At 50.0% G+C, this 16,646-nt stretch overlaps 1 protein-coding gene across 3 annotated transcripts in view; it reads left to right on the forward strand.

The window, feature by feature from the left end:
• The window catches only part of NOS1 (nitric oxide synthase 1), a 224,970-nt gene extending 212,357 nt beyond the window's left edge, over positions 1 to 12,613 (forward strand). For all 3 annotated transcript variants that reach the window (XM_074402183.1, XM_074402185.1, XM_074402184.1), the window contains 7 exons: positions 1,698 to 1,908; positions 2,584 to 2,671; positions 4,240 to 4,361; positions 5,901 to 6,049; positions 7,841 to 8,035; positions 9,576 to 9,694; positions 12,505 to 12,613. In XM_074402183.1, the coding sequence (XP_074258284.1) occupies positions 1,698 to 1,908; positions 2,584 to 2,671; positions 4,240 to 4,361; positions 5,901 to 6,049; positions 7,841 to 8,035; positions 9,576 to 9,694; positions 12,505 to 12,520 (900 nt within the window). In that variant the 3' untranslated portion in view covers positions 12,521 to 12,613. The remainder of the gene's footprint in view (positions 1 to 1,697; positions 1,909 to 2,583; positions 2,672 to 4,239; positions 4,362 to 5,900; positions 6,050 to 7,840; positions 8,036 to 9,575; positions 9,695 to 12,504) is intronic.
• Positions 12,614 to 16,646: the final 4,033 nt, after the last annotated feature.

Raw genomic sequence — 16,646 nt, forward strand, 5'->3', positions numbered from 1 at the left:
AAATTAAATTAGCTGGGTGTCATGGCACATGCCTGTAGTCCCACCTACTCGGGAGGCTGAAGTGGGAGGATCACTTGAACCCAGGAGTTCAAGGCTGCAATAAATCATGAGCTTGCAACTATACCGCAGCCTAAGTGAAAGAGCAAGACCCCATTTCAGTCAATCAATCAATAGTAGAATTTGATATAACCCATATGTATTAGTTCATTTCTTCCAAAAAATACAGACTTCAAAATAGGATTAAATGAGCAAGGACTTTTATTGGGGGAAATGCCTGTGTGACAGAAAATGAAAACGGGATCAGATAAGGCTGGAAGAACCTTCAGACCTCAAAACAAATCTAACCCCACACAAAGAAAAAGGAAGAAAGGTTGGACAGGAATGTTCTAGACTGCAGTGCAGCTTAAGGAAGGCCCAGCAAGGTCCTGGAGGAGTCCTGGGGCCTCTCGTGCTTGGTCATTGGCGGGAAGCAGCCTGTGGGAAGCCAGCGTGGCACCAACAGGGTGACGGATGTCAGTTTCAGGTGATGTCAGTTTCAGAGTTGCGCGAGGCCAGGGCTCTTGGTCCATTTTGCTCCTGCAGCTGCAGGCACAATGTCAAGGATGCCATTGCCTATTAATACGGCCAGGACAGTCTTTAGGAACGTGGGGAAAAGCTTTGTTATACCATGTACTCCCACCCTGGTCTCAGAAACTGAGCCTTCTGTGCCAGCAATCAGAGACTGCCTAGGGCATCTTCTGAGATTAAGGAAAAATAACTCCAGAGCTCCAGAGTGTTCCTCTGTTGCCTGGTTACAGCTGGGCTTTGCCGTTAACATGTCCCCAAACGCTGTCCTCTACACACCCCAACATGATTTTCTGGGGTTGCTGCTCACCGTCATGAACATGACCCAAGCTCTCCAAAGACGCATCTCTAGACTCTGCAACTAGCAAATCACAGGTCTGCACTGGGTGCCTGCCACTCCCCGCGTGAGTCATGACTCCCTTCTATAGTGCGTCTCTCCTGACTTCAGGAGTGTGTAGTGTCTCGGAACACAGATTCTGAGGACACGCTGTCTAGAGCGATGGTCAGTTTCACCACCTAGTTTGGGACTCATCTATAAAACTGGAGAATAGTAATACCTATTTCATAAGGTCCTCCTGAGAATTAAAATGTGGCATAGAATAATTTCTGTTCAAGTGTTAACTATTATTGCCTGCTTGCTTTTCTTGTCTTTCTTTTTCTTTCTTTCTCTTTCCCTTCTTCCTTCCTTCCTCTTTCTCTTTCACTTTCTTCCCTCCCTCTCTCTCTCTCTCTTTCTTTCTTGTTTCTTTCTTCTGACAGGGTCTCACTCTGTCACCCAGGCTGGAGTGCCCTGGCACAATCACAGCTCACTGCAGCCTCCAGCACCTGAACTCAAGCAGCCCTCCCACCTCAGCCTCCCAAGTAACTGGGGCACTGCAGACATCCACCACCACATCCAACTACTTTTTCTTAACTTTTTGTAGAGACAGGGTCTTACTATGTTTCCCAGGCTGGCCTTGAACTCCTAGCTTCAAGTGATCCTCTCTCCTCGGCCTCCCAAAGCACTGGGATTACAAGCATGAGCCACCGCACCTGACATCTTTTATTTTGCCTTCTTCCTGGATCCCCTGAGGTCCTCATGGGAAATATATAGCAGCCGGGTTCAAGCTTGTCTGTCCCTCATCTTGGCACAGGGTTTGCAGGAGTACGAGGAATGGAAGTGGGGCAAGAACCCCACCATCGTGGAGGTGCTGGAGGAGTTCCCGTCCATCCAGATGCCGGCCACCCTGCTCCTGACCCAGCTGTCCCTGCTGCAGCCCCGCTACTATTCCATCAGCTCCTCCCCAGACATGTACCCGGACGAAGTGCACCTCACTGTGGCCATCGTTTCCTACCGCACCCGAGGTGGGCAGAGTTGCTGGGAGAGCCGCCGCCTCTGCATTTTCCCCCCAGTGGCCTCTGGAGGGCTCCCCAAACCACTGCCTGCAGGCTAAATCCCAAATCCCTGGGCAGAGACTCACCCACAAGACCAGAAAAATGGGGGAAGAAACAGCAGGTGAACTGTCCCCTGGGGTAGAGCCAAGCCTGAGCAGAATTAGGAAAGAGGCAAGATGGGCATTTGCAATGGCGCCCCCTCGTATCCCCAGAGCAGCCACTAGAACAAGCCGCCATTGCTCATTCCCTGGGAGCGCGCTCTGCTGTATCATGCCCTGCTGGTTGTAAGTGAGATAACCCAAGCTCGGCCCTGTATTTTTCCTCCGAGATAAAGCGATTAAAATGCACAGTGCCCAAAACAGCTCTGAGTCCAGGATGCCAGCAAGCCGCCAAAAGCACCCTTCAATAGGGAAAGATGTGAATCCGACCCACCCCTACCCAAAAGAACCCCGGCCCGTTGCACAGGCTTGAAGTCACCCCAGCTATGCCATTTCCTCTTCCCCTTCAGAAGGAGGGATCCTAGAGAGGAATTCCGAAGGATCCACTTGGCACTGGGCCTGGGAGCATTCTGCATTGGAGGGAGGGAGAGGGGAGGCTGTGCTTGGGAGCAGTGGGTGACCCTGACTGCCCTGGTTATTCTGCTAGATGGAGAAGGACCGATTCACCACGGCGTGTGCTCCTCCTGGCTCAACCGGATACAGGCTGACGAAGTGGTCCCCTGTTTCGTGAGGGGGTGAGTAAGAAGTGGAGAAAAATGAGCGATCATCTCAAATCTGCACACTGATGTTGCAAGTTGGGGTAGGTGGGCCAGTCTGAAGGGTTCTGGAGAGATGGCTGGGTGAGACAGGAGGAAGACCAACGTCCCGCGTCTCTCTTAGTTGTTACGGAAATGGCATGAGACTAGCACAGTGAGCTAGGCAAGTCCTCTGGTCAATGTCAGGTCAATGCAACACGCATTTATCTTGGGCGTGTACTGGGCCAGATGCTGGAGCTATCGTGGAAAATCCAGCAAATACAGTCTCCACCATCATGGACTTTATGGGCTAGTGGAAAGTCTAGCCAAATTCTACTGGTCAGTCCCAATTCATCCCAGTTTCCTAGAGACGGGAAAAATCTAATCACTCCCATTAATTGGAGATTTTCCCCCAAAACTCAGTTTTAAAGGCTATAGCTGAGCCTAGACCTGTTATACTTAACCTGTTTTATTGATCATTAACTTCTCTACCTGAAGAATGGCTTTGGCCAATTTTTCTCAACCGTTGAGGTTAGAATGTTCACAATACCATTGATAATGATCTAAATACCATTGGCCTCAGAGTCCTCTGGGGTGTTTCAAGCATAGAGTCCTGAGCGCAGATGTACTGCATGGTCCAGGAATCTGCACCTCGAACATCTCCAGGTGATTCTTTCATGCCCTGAAGTCTGTGACTGCTTGATTTAAATATCTCATGGTTGATTAAATCAGTGGCTCTGGGCTGGGCGCAGTGGCTCAGGCCTGTAATCCCAGCACTTTTGGAGGCCAAGGCAGGCAAATCAGTTGAGGTCAAGAGTTCAAGACCAGCCTGGCCAACATGACGAAACTCCATCTCTACTAAAATACAAAAAAAGTAGCTGGGTTGTGGTGGCATGGACCTGTAATTCCAGCTACTTGGGAGGCTGAGGCAGGAGAATCACTTGAACCTGAGAGGCAGAGGTTGCGCTGAGCCAAGATCACACCACTGCACTGTAGCCTGGATGGGAGAGCAAGCAGCCGTCAAAAAAAAGAGGGGGAGAGGGGGAAGGGACGGCAAAAGAAAAACAGGAGAGAAGGGGAGGGGAGGGGAGGGAAGAGGAGGGAAGGAGAGTGATTTTTGCACCACCCCGCACCTGCCACCCAGGGACATTTGACAATGTATGAAGACATTTTGGGTGTCACAACTCATGTGTGCTCCTGGCATCTAGTGGGTGGAAGCTGGGGATGTTGCTCAGTACCCTACAATGCAAGGACAGTGCTATGACAAAGGAGTGTCCCCCCCAAGTGACAATAGCACTAATATAGATAAACTCTGGGTTGAATTTGCTGAGCTCAGCAGTGAGACGACTTGGGGCGTGGAGGAATAGCCAGACCCTAGGGATCCCCATTTTTGGAATTCCCCTAATCGGTGAGACTCCCACCCTGCAAAGGGGTACCTGGCCCCGGCTGAAGAGCTGTAAGTCTCATTGTATGTCTGCCGAAGATGGCCACCTGGTCTACCTAAGATTCAATTGTTCTTGATCGGATGTGAGCCCTGCAAGACTTCTGACCCCCTCTTCCTTGCCCAGAGCACCCAGCTTCCACCTGCCCCGGAATCCCCAAGTCCCCTGCATCCTTGTTGGACCGGGCACTGGCATTGCCCCTTTCCGAAGCTTCTGGCAACAGCGGCAATTCGATATCCAACATAAAGGTGGGTTACAGTCCGGCAGCCACTGAGTTCCCACCCCCAGACCTGGGGAGGCCCAGCTGTGTCTCAGCAGCCCTGGAGAACAGTGAAGGTGTCTCTCCTTGGCCTCACTGCCTCAGAAAAGGCGGGCATGTAGCATCAACCTGACCCACGGGTGAAGTTCATGGTGTCATCCAAACAGCCTGTCCCAGGGCCTGAAATTCCATCCCCAGAGGACATTTCTTTGATTGTTAAGATGTGATCCCTTCAAAAAAAATTCAGTATCCTGGAAAACATAGTCATTAGTCCTTATCAAATGGCTATGCTTATGTAACTATTGCAAAGACTGTTATTCAAGAGCGAGTGCTATGTGAAAGACATAGCAAAATAGCTTTGGGAGAAGAGAGAGGGAAAGAAACCCAGATTGTGGCATGCATTAAACAAGGATTTATTGAGCATCTAATAAGTGCCAAACACTATAAGAGGCCCTGGGGGCATAGCAATGAATAAGACAGAAAAATAACTAAAATAGAAAGGAAAACCTTGACATTGATTTAAGGAATAATACGAAATATCAATCACTCAGTAAAAACTTGCCCCATGGAACCGTCATTCCAGTGGAATAGCTAACATTTATAAAGTACTTGCCAGGTACCAAGCAGGGTTTTAATGTTTCACATTCATTTCTCCCAACAGCCCTGTTATTTCCATTTTGCAAATAGGGAAGCAGAGGCTTAGAAAGTTGAGTACGTTGATGGCTCACACCTGTAATCCTAGCACTTTGGGAGGCCGAGGCGGGCAGATCATGAGGTCAGGAGTTTCAGACCAGCCTCACCAACATGGTGAAACCCTGTCTCTACCAAAAATACAAAAACTTAGCCAGGCATAGTGGCAGATGCCTGTAACCCCAGCTATTTGGGAGGCTGAGGCAGGTGGATTCGTTGAGGTCAGGAGTTCGAGACCAGCCTGGCCAATATGGTGAAACCCTGTCTCTACTAAAAATACAAAATTAGCCAGACATGGTGGCGCACATCTATAATCCCAGTTACTTGGGAGGCTGAGGCAGAAGAATCACTTGAACCCTGGAGATGGAGGTTGTAGTGAGCCAAAATCACACCACTGAACTCCAGCCTGGGCAACAGAGTGAGACTCTGTCTTAAAAAAGAAAGGAAGAGAAAAAAAAAGAAAAAGAAAGTTGAGTAAGTTGTTCATCACAGAGCTGAGATTTCAACCCAGGCTGTCTAGCTCCAGAGTCTGGGCTCTACTACCTGATGGAGGAGGCTCCTAAGTAGTCAAAGAGCAGAAGGAAAGATTGAGAGCTGGGAGGAAGGTCCACCAAAGTCTGAACACACTTCACCTCCTTCCTCAGTGTGTGCATGTGCGTGCATGTGAGCAGCTGTGTACGTTACATGTGTGTGCACCATACATCTGCCTGCCCCAGTGTTCATGAGCCTCTGTCTGCATGGCGCACACTAAGTTCCCAGCACTCCATCCCTGGCACCTCAGCCACCCCATACTTCAGGCAGAGAGCCACCAGTGACATGAGGTCTTCCTGGTCCTCAGGAATGAACCCCTGCCCCATGGTCCTGGTCTTCGGGTGCCGGCAATCCAAGATAGATCATATCTACAAGGAAGAGACCCTGCAGGCCAAGAACAAGGGAGTCTTCAGAGAGCTGTACACCGCCTACTCCAGGGAGCCAGACAAACCAAAGGTAACCCCCAGCCCGTCCACAGCCCCCCACCCAGCCCAACACGCAGCACACTGGTACACACGCATGTGTGTACACACTTCCACATCCCACTCAGAAACCCCTCACCCTCACTCTCAAGCTTCCTGATCTCCCCTCCATGAATTGCTCTGTGCTTCAGAAAGCATGAGTAGGGAAAATATCTATATAAAATATTTAACAGGCCGGGCACGGTGGCTTAAGCCTGTAATCCCAGCACTTTGGGAGGCCGAGGCGGGTGGATCACGAGGTCGAGAGATCGAGACCAACCTGGTCAACGTGGTGAAACCCCGTCTCTACTAAAAATACAAAAAATTAGCTGGGCATGGTGGTGTGTGCCTATAATCCCAGCTACTCAGGAGGCTGAGGCAGGAGAATTGCCTGAACCCAGGAGGCGGAGGTTGCGGTGAGCCGAGATCGCGCCATTGCACTCCAGCCTGGGTAGCGAAACTCCTTCTCAAAAAAAAAAAAAAATTTAACAGGCTTACGCCTGTAATCCCAACACTTTGGGAGGCCAAGGTGGGTGGATCACTTGAGGTCAGGAGTTCGAGACCAGCCTGCCCAACATGGTGAAACACCATCTCTAATAAAAATATAAAAAGTAGCTGGGCACGGTGGCTCACGCTTGTAGTCCCAGCACTTTGGGAAGCCGACGTGGGTGGATCAATTGAGGCCAGGGGTTTGAGACCAACCTGGCCAACATGTGAAATCCCATCTCTACTAAAAATACAAAAAAATTAGCCAGGTATGGTGGTGCATGCCTGTAGTCCCAGCTACTCAGGAGGCTGAGACAGGAGGATGGGTTGAACCAGGGTGGCAGAGGTTGCAGTGAGCTAAGATCATGCTACTGCACTCCAGCTGGGCCACAAGCAAGGCTCTGTCTCAAAAATAAAATAAAATAATAAAGATAAACAAATAAACATCATAGCCCATAAGAGGCAATACCAATCAGAATGGGCATGGGCCACAGGACTAAAGCTCCCATTGGCTCTTGGGGAGCTCTGGGGGTCCCAGGGAAGGAGTCAGGACATCTGAGGTGGAGGGGGGCACTCAGAGAGTCCAGGCAGTGTCTGTTTGATAGCTGGGGTGGGAGTACATCAGTCTTAAGAGTCACTACAGCCACGCCAGCATGTTCCAGCTGAGTATCAGCTTCATAGGGGAAGTTTCCTGGAGAAGTTAAAGACGTCCTGAGCAAACCAGTTCCCTAGAGCTGCACTAGACACCCTCTGTGCCCACCTCACACCCTCTTACCCGCCTTTTCTTCTTGCTGCTGTTACAGCAGCCGGCTCTGCAGAAGTGGAAGCTGGTGGCTTCTCCCCTCACCTGTATCTTTGCTATCCGCCCAGGGCTTCCCCAGCACCCTAGCATAGGAGGCCTGCAGTAACCAGCCGCACACCCGGAAGCGTGCAGGTGTTAACACCTGTTGACCCCTGGCCACCAGGAGAGAGGAGTGGGTAGTGGGTGCTCCCTGCCTTGCCCCTCTGCAGGGGATGACTCTGGGAAGCAGTCTATATGGCTCCCTGGAGGATCCTGGGCAGAGCGGAGCTGCAGTTGTCCAAAGAGTGGAGCAATGCATTCCTGCACCCTCCAACTGGCTTTCCCGCCTTCCCTATCTCACTCTTCCCAGTCCCTCATTCTTGTTCCCTGGGATCAGCTCACAAAAGACCCCACCTGCCCACAAGCCCCTGAAAAAGACTCTGCTTCCCAGGGGGACGTGGGCGATGGTGGGCACATTGCACAGCCCAGCCCCTTCTCACTGCCCTCTGCTCCCTGCAGAAGTACGTGCAGGACATCCTGCAAGAGCAGCTGGCAGAGTCGGTGTACCGAGCCCTGAAGGAGCAAGGGGGCCACATTTACGTCTGTGGGGACGTCACCATGGCCGCTGATGTCCTCAAAGCCATCCAGCGCATCATGACCCAGCAGGGGAAGCTCTCGGCGGAGGATGCCGGCGTGTTCATCAGCCGGATGAGGGTGCGTGACAGGCTGGTGTCCCAGGTTCCTTTGCCCAAATCCACTCTCCTGTCTTGCTGCTGAGGGTAGAGGATATAGGTGGTCCCAAACAATGACAGGGGAAGTAGAAGGATGGCTGGGCATGTATGATTGGAGGCTGTGGTACGTGAAAATAACGAGTGAGTGGACCTCTGGGTAGCTACCCAGAAACCATTCTAACCCAACTTCTCTTGCCTCCGCAGCTGCAGCTCTGCCCTGTGCAGTTGTGCGGGTTGAGCACTGCACAAAGAGATTCGAGGAGAACTGTGGAGCCCTCTATCTACTCAGTCTCTTTAGTGTGACCCTCAAGAGACACTTTTATAGATTCCCCCGGATTTTGCAGAGGAGTTAAAAACTCACCCCAGCCGGGTGCGGTGGCTCATGCCTGTAATCCCAGCACTGTGGGAAGCCAAGGCAGGCAGATCACCTGAGGTCAGGAGTTCAAGACCAGCCTGACTAACATGGTGAAACCCCATCTCTTCTAAAAATGCAAAAATTAGCCGAACGTGGTGGCAGGCACCTGTAGTCCCAGCTACTTGGGAGGCTCAGGCAGGAGAATCACTTGAACCCGGGAGGCAGAGGTTGCAGTGAGCCAAGATGGCGCCATTGCCCTCCAGCCTGGGTGACGAGACTGAAACTCCATCTCGGAAAAAAAAAAAAAAAAAAAACGTACCCCAACTGAAAATGAACCCACTCTACAGATGAGTGACTTTCTTCAAAATCTTCTGGACTAAGGGAAGCTGGAACCTAGTGCATGATTGTGCCTGGCTTGCCGGACACACGCTCCCAACCACTGTCCATCCTCAGCATCGAGACGCATTTTCCCCTTGTTTGATCCTCAAAGACACTGGCCTTTGAGAATATTGACTGCCCGCCAAAGGAGCTCCCATAGCTTGGTAAATTCTCAGATGTCACAAGTCAGTCAGCCCTTGGGTCGTTTCTGGAGGCTCCAGGGGAGGTTATTCTGTTTCTGAGTTTTTTTCTGGGCAACGTTGAGCCGAGATGCTCATCTCCAGAGAAACTCATACATGTCCCAGGTGTCTCCACGGTGGGCAGCTGTGGGGGTGCCCTGAGTGCTAAGTGGCCACTGGTCCTTTCCTCCCCTTTCTTCCGGTCTCCTAGGCTGTGGCATTTTGTACTAAACCCAGCCTTGCCCAGACCTAAACCTGCAGAAGCAGGTTGGAGGGAGGAAAGTGGGAAATGGTGAGGTTTCCATTTGACCTCGTCACTCCTTTTCACCTGAGAATCCAGCGAGTAGCAGCGGTGTTTCCAGATGGCAACCTAATGCTCTTTGCCAACGGGGCTACTTCCCAGAGAACAGTTGCCCCATGTCCCAGAGGACAGTTTTGCTGAGCAGAGTCTTAGAGATCAAAGGTAGCTTGGGGACACTGGCTTCAGCCTCATCTCTCTAGGAATCATCTTCCTTAGGTATCTTCCATTCCAGGCGTCAGGCGAGTCTGCCCCCTCTCCAAGCCCTTGTCTGCCATTTGAGAGCTGTTTTCTGGATGTTTCCGTCTTCCAGGATGACAACCGGTACCATGAGGATATTTTCGGAGTCACCCTGCGCACATACGAAGTGACCAACCGCCTTAGATCTGAGTCCATTGCCTTCATTGAAGAGAGCAAAAAAGATACCGACGAGTAAGCTGGCTTCATCCCTGGGCAAGGGGCGGGAAGAGCCCTCTCTTCTAGGTCCTAACGGGCAGGGATGTCTGGCTTTCCCATGATGGGGTCCTCAGAACAGCGGCATCAGCACCATCTGAGGATGTGTTCAAAACGCAAATTACCAGGCCGCCCCAGACCTGCTGGTTCTGAAACTCAGGAGTTAGGATGAAGCAGTTTACATTTTTCTTTCTTTTCTTTTTTTTTTTTCTTTTATTTTTGAGAAGGAGTCTTGCTCTGTCACCCAAGCTAGAGTGCAGTGGCGTGATCTCGGCTCACTGCAACCTCCGCCTCCCGGGTTCAAGCGATTCTCCTGCCTCAGCCTTATGAGTAGCTGGAGCTGCAGGTGCAAGCCACCACGCCTGGCCAGTTTTTTATATTTTTAGTAGAGACAGGGTTTCACTGTGTTAACCAGGATAGTCTCCATCTCCTGACCTCATGATCGGCCCACCTTGGCCTCCCAAAGTACTGGGATTACAGGCGTGAACCACCATGCACAGCCAGTAGCTTGCATTTCAACGAATTCTCCAGGGGAATCCTGAGACCCCATCCAGTGTGGGAGGGAACCCCGGCTTTGGGTGCCACCTTCTGTCTGGGGCACCCCCTAGCGGAATGACGGCTCTTGCATCTGGGAAGTTGCATCTTTTTTTTTTTTTTTTTTTTTTTTTTTAGACATTGTCTTGCTCTGTCACCCAGGCTGGAGTGCAGTAACACAGTCTCAGCTCACTGCATCCTCCCCCTCCCGGACTCAAACGATTCTCATGCCCCAGCCTCCTGAGTAGCTGGGACTACAGGCACCACCACACTTGGCCAATTTTTGTATTTTTAGTAAAGATGGGGTTTCACCATGTTGGCCAGGCTGGTCTCGAACTCCTGACCTCAAGTGATCTGCTTGCCTCGGGCTCCCAAAGTGCTGGAATTATAGATGTGAGGCACCATGCCCAGCCGAATCTGTGACATTTCTATCAGAAAAATCTTTCTTGTTTGTTTTTTACCTATTGGGGTTTAGCATCAGATTTAGGGCCAGGGTTTCTTCTACAAAAGTGTTTGAACGCTACTCATTTAGGAAAGTGGGAGAAGAACAGGCTCCCCCTGGAGCCGTACGGAGGTCTGGCACTCAGTTTTTGTGTCCTTTCCACTGGCTTCCTCACCCGCTAAATGGCTGGGGCTTTCTCGTCAATGCAAATTACAATTCATATGATTTTGACAATTTCACTGAACCTCTAGAAATTCCTGAAAACAGGCTGAGGCACCAGGAGATTGGGAGTGCATCTCACGAACTTGAATTCCAAGGCACAGCAACCTTGATTGTAATCTCACTTCCCAATGCTCCCTGCCCCAGTTCCTGCCACAGGTCACCTGGAAACGACCCCTGTGTGCCCTTTACTTTAAATTAGGTGGAGATTCAGCTGTCTCTTTATTCAGTAGCACAAGGCATACACTCATTTCTTAAATTTGTCATCGTGTTTGTTTTCTCCTTACAATGACACAGCAGTCTCAAAAACATACTGTTGTGGCCAGAAGACTCACATCATTGCCTTTAAGGTCACAACTCCCTGAGTTGTCAAAAGCCTTTAAGGCCAGATGTGGCGGCTCATGCCTATAAACCCAGCACTTTGGGAAGCTGAAGTGGGTGAATCGCTTGAGCCCAGGAGTTCAAGATCAGCCTGGGCAACATAGGGAGACCCTGTCTCTACAAATAATTTAAACATTGGCAGGGCATGGTGGCATGTGCCCGTGGTCCCCACTACTTGGGAGGCTGAAGCAGGAGGATGGCCTCAGCCCAGGGAGGTCAAGGCTACATAAGCCATGATTGCACCACTGCACCCCAGCCTAGGCAACAGAGCAAGACCCTGTCTAAAAAAAAAAAAAAAAAAAAAAAAAAAAAAAAAAAAAAAAAAAAAACCTTTTTGGCCAGGTACAGTGACTCACACCTGTAATCAGCACTTTGGGAGGCCAAGGTGGGTGGATCACTTGGCCTAGGAGTTCAAGACCAGCCTAGGCAACATGGCAAAACCCTGTCTCTACTAAAAACACAAAAATTAACCAGGCATGGTAGCATGTGCCTGTAATCCCAGCTCCTCAGGAGGCTGAGGCACAAGAATCACTTGATCACACCACTGCACTTCAACCTGGGCGACAGAGTGAGACTCAGTCTCAAAAAAAGAAAGAAAAAACTCTTTTAAATGTTTCTTTTCCTGGCCAGTTGTCTTTGTGAGCATTCATTCATTCATTCATTCTTTCTTTCAAAACAAGACCCTGCTAGGTGCCAGGTCCTGTCCAAGACACTAGGGCTACAGAATAAATGAAAGAGATAGGCTGGGCGCAGCGGCTCAAGCCTGTAATCCCAGCCCTTTGAGAGGCTGAGGCAAACAGATCACCTGAGGTCAGGAGTTGGAGGCCAGCCTGGCCAACATGGTGAAACCCCCGTCTCTATTAAAAATACAAAAAGTAGCCGAGCATGGTGGTGGACACCTGTAATCCCAGCTACTTGGGAGACTAAGGCAGGAGAATCGCTTCAACCCTGCTGAGGTTCCGTGAGAGGTGGAGGTTGCAATGAACCAGGATGGCGCTACTGCACACCGACCTAGGCGACAGAGCAAAACTCCATCTCAAAAAAGAGAGACAGAGAGAGAGAGAGAGAGAGAGAGAGAGAGAGAGAGAGAGAGAGAGAAAGACGACGAAGCCCCTGAGCCCAGAGCATGGGTGGTTTTCCCTGGGGCACTCAGAGGAAACACAGCAGACTCGCCCCTGCGGCACTAACGCCCCTCCAACCTCTCCTCCCACAGGGTTTTCAGCTCCTAACTGGACCCTCTTGCCCAGCTGGCCGCAGGTTTTGTAAGCGCAGACTGCCACTGCTGAACCTTTCCTCTGGGACCCCGCGTGGCCCTCGCTCTGCCTCCCGTCCTTGTCGCTGTGCCCTGGTTTCCTTCGTCGGGGTTCTCGCCCCTCCGTGGTTTCCTCGGCCCTCCCGGGTTGACTTCTTGAGTTTTCCTGCTGCGATGCAATGCTTTTCTAACCTGCAGTGGCTCTTACAAAACTCTATTCCAGCCCCCTCTCTTGTTGACAAGGGCAACTAATGGGTGCATGAAACCACTGGAACATGGCCGCCGCTGCGGAGGTTTTTTTCTCTGGGGTTCCCCCGGAAAGGCTGCAGGAACTAGGCACAAGCTCTCTGAGTCCCTCAGCCGCAAAACTCCCCCCTTCTCCTTTTTTATGATGACGTTTTTGGTTGTGTGTGTGTATGCGTGTGTGTGATGGGCCAGGTCTGTCTGTTCTCTTCCCTGCGCGAGTATGTCAACCTTAGATCTCCACCTCTTCCACTGAAGACCCTCGATGCCAAGAAACGTGTCCCTGGCCCATATTAATCCCTCAAGTGTCCATAATTAAGGGTCCACGCCCATGTACCTGAAACATGTGGAAGCCCTGTAATTGTTCTGGTTAGAAAGGGTTCAGGGCATGGAGGGAGGAGTAGGAAATTGATTAAGGGGGCTATCTCCCAATGAAAGGGGCAGTCCCAGAATCTGATGCATTTAGATTCTGAGACCAGTGAGCAGAGCCCTCGTATGACTTGAACCCATCTAATGGATTGGGCGAGTCCCCTCCCCAAACCCACCCATCCCACCAGAATCACTTGACTCGGCCACATCCATTGACTCCACCATCTTCCAGCAATACCATCCAAGGGACCCGGAAATTACGTTGTTCAAAGAAACCTGGATCTTCCTGCTTTGCCGCTGGGTGACTTCGGATGAGTCACTTGTGCTCAGTTTTCCCTAGTCATAATGTTATATGAACCTAAAGAATATGACTGGGTAGGCCGGGTGTGGTGGTTCATGCCTCTAATCCTAGCACTTTGGGAGGCTGAGACAGGTGGATCACCTGAGGTCAGGAGTTCGAGACCAGCCTGACCAACATGGTAAAAGTCTCTACTAAAAATACAAAAATTAGCCGGGCGTGCTGACGCATGCCTGTAATCCCAGCTACTTGGGAGGCTGAGGCAGGAGAATCACTTGAACTTGGGAGGTGGAAGTTGCAGTGAGCCAAGACGGTGCCATTGCACTCGAGCCTGGGCAACAAGAGCGAAACTCCATCTCCAAAAAGAATAGAAATGGATTAAATGTTAAAGCTTTAGTGCCTGGAAACAATATCAAGTAACTATATGATTGTTATTTTTGTATTCCCCCAAAGGGGGCGGCTGCTTTCCCCTTAGGGATGAAATAACAAGCTAGTTAAAGTGCATGAGGTTGAAGAGAGACACCGTAGTGAGGTCCCATGTGGCTTCTTCCATAGGAACCATAACTCAGGGTGGGAAGAACGTGGCCCTCGGGCTTGTTGCCCTCTTCACTTGATCTCCAAAGTTTTAAACCTGTTAAAGTAATTTTGACAAATAAATTACCCTCAACTCAGATCAAAAAATGGGCAGCCAAGTCTTCGGTGGGAATTGGGGCCGGTGACATTTCTCCCTAGGAGGCAACCTGCTGAATTTACTCTCTCAGGGTGAATGCTGGGAAGGGATCCCTTGCTATACTTAAATGCTACAAATTAATGTCAGGTGGTGCCCAGAAAGAGCCAAGAAATGCTAGTGGCTGCCCCCCAGACTACAGGGTCCCCAAGAATGCAAAAGGGTTGTTGTGTCAGTTCTGCCCTGTTTGTTGTGTTCCATAGAGAAAACCACATTTCTTTTGTGTACTGTGTGTGGGCATATCTTGGTGTTAGTGTGGGTCCCTGCTAAAGAGGAAGTGCACTGGCCTCTTTGAAAGGGCTTTACAATGGGGGCACCAAGACCCCAAAGGGCCGACCTAGACTGCTAAAGTGAAAAGGCAATCTGTGTCTCAACTTTCTCCACCGTCCCTGGCAGCCCCCACTGCTGTCCCGTTCCTGGCACATGGAGTTTGACTTTGTGCCAGCTGTAATCTCCCCTGCCTGCCTTTAATCCCAATTTCCCCTGCTCAGCCTTCCACAGACATAAAGAACAAACACTCGGCATCCCACACTCACCCCTTCTATCCTGAAGGGAAGCCCATTCTAAACTTCTTTCCTGTAGGGTGCAGTGGCTCATGCCTGTAATCCCAGCACTTTGGGAGGCTGAGGCAGGCAGATCACCTGAGGTCAGGAGTTCGAGACCAGCCTGGCCAACATGGTGAAACCCTGTCTCTACTAAAAATACAAAAGTTGCTGGGTGTAGGGGTATGTGCCTGTAATCTTAGCTTCTAGGGAGGCTGAGGCAGGAGAATCGCTTGAACCCAGGTGGCAGAGGTTACAGTGAGATGAGATCGCACCATTGCACTCCAGCCTGGGCAATAGAGCGAGACTCCATCTCAAAAAAAAATTAAATAAACTCCTTTCCTGCAAACCCAATTCCAGCTCCTACTAGCTCTTCTCCCAAAGGCTTTGTTTCCAGTCCTTTATACCTTTGGAGATGCCTCCCCAGTTTTCCAGAAAAGGAAACTGCTATATCCAATCCCCATCAAACAGAAGCTGATCAGTGCATCCCACTCCAAGTCTAGCTTTATGCAGGAATGCTTCTCCATCAGGGAATAAATGCTTAGAAGAGGTTACCATGTGCCAGGCACCTCCTTTCTGCATATCCCTGCCCTTCTAGTAGCAGACAGATAGAAACATTGTCTTGTTTAGTCAAGGAATCCAAAGAAATGATTATGTAACCACAATTCATCTTTCTTCTCCAGAAAGATTTTTTTTTTTAAGTAAACACCTTTCAATCCCCAATACAAGCTGCTTCACAACTCCAGGCTAGAAGGCAGGAGAGTGATCTGATGTGTTTCTTTCATTTGCCAGAATTCCTACCAAAAGCCCCTTTCTGTTGAGTAACCTATCAAGGACCAGAGTGGAGTCCAGATTTAGAGTTTAGCTCAGATCCAGGGTGGAGAAATACTGCCCTCGCGTGGTGGCTTTTCATCCAGGCCTTGTAGCCAACAATAACTGCAAAATAGTATTAAGCAATGGATGAGCAAAATAGGGTTGACTGGGTATTTGGGGGTTATTCAAGTTATGTCCCATTTATTTCCATCTTCCCCTTGAACTGGCCTATAGCAGCTCCAACCCCATTTCACAAACGTGAGGTTGGCCGGGAGGAATGAGACATCTGAAATAGGAGCGTCGGAACATCACACCCACCTGCCATCACTGTGAATCCAGTTCCCACACCTTGTTTCATGAACGAGCAGAGGGACGATAGTTAAACTCCTAGGCAGGAGAGAGGGCTTCCTTTGGTTTCCCTGGAGTGAGATAGCCAGGTGTCTTTCATTTGCGGGGGTGATGCTTCAGACCCATCAAAATGGAATTTTGGGAGCCAACCTGAGTGCAAATCCTAATTCTGCCCCTGTTGGTGTAGATGGCTGTGGGCCTCTCCCTTGACCTTTTAAAGTCTACATACCCATCTGTATAAAAGGTGGATTGAGTGAGACAATGCCCACAAAATGCCCAGTATAGTACCTGGTTCATTTTAATTTTTCACTTGACTTATAATACGTCTTCCTTCTCCAATGTGTGGAAGGCATTGGGGAGTGTGTAGAGATAAGTAAAACACAGTTCTTCTCTTGTAGAAGATTAGAAACTTTTTTTTTTTTTTGAGACAGTCTTGCTCTGTTACCCAGGCTGGAGTACAGTGGTGCGATCTCAGCTCACTGCAATCTCCACCTCCCAGGTTCAAGCAATTCTCCTGCCTCAGCCTCCTAAGTAGCTGAGATTATGGGTGTCTACCACCATGCCTGGCTAATCTTTGTATTATTAGTAGAGGTGGGATTTCACCATGCCTATAATCTCAGTACTTTATGGGAGGCTGAAATGGGAGGATCACTTGAGGCCAGGAGTTTGAGACCAGCCTGGGCAACATAGCAAAATCCCATTGCTATAAAAAACACTTTTAAAAAAAAAAATGAGCTGGGCATGGTGGCTGCTCCTGTAGTCC

The sequence above is a fragment of the Saimiri boliviensis genome, chromosome 7 (assembly GCF_048565385.1).
Source record: "Saimiri boliviensis isolate mSaiBol1 chromosome 7, mSaiBol1.pri, whole genome shotgun sequence".
NCBI lineage: Eukaryota > Metazoa > Chordata > Mammalia > Primates > Cebidae > Saimiri > Saimiri boliviensis.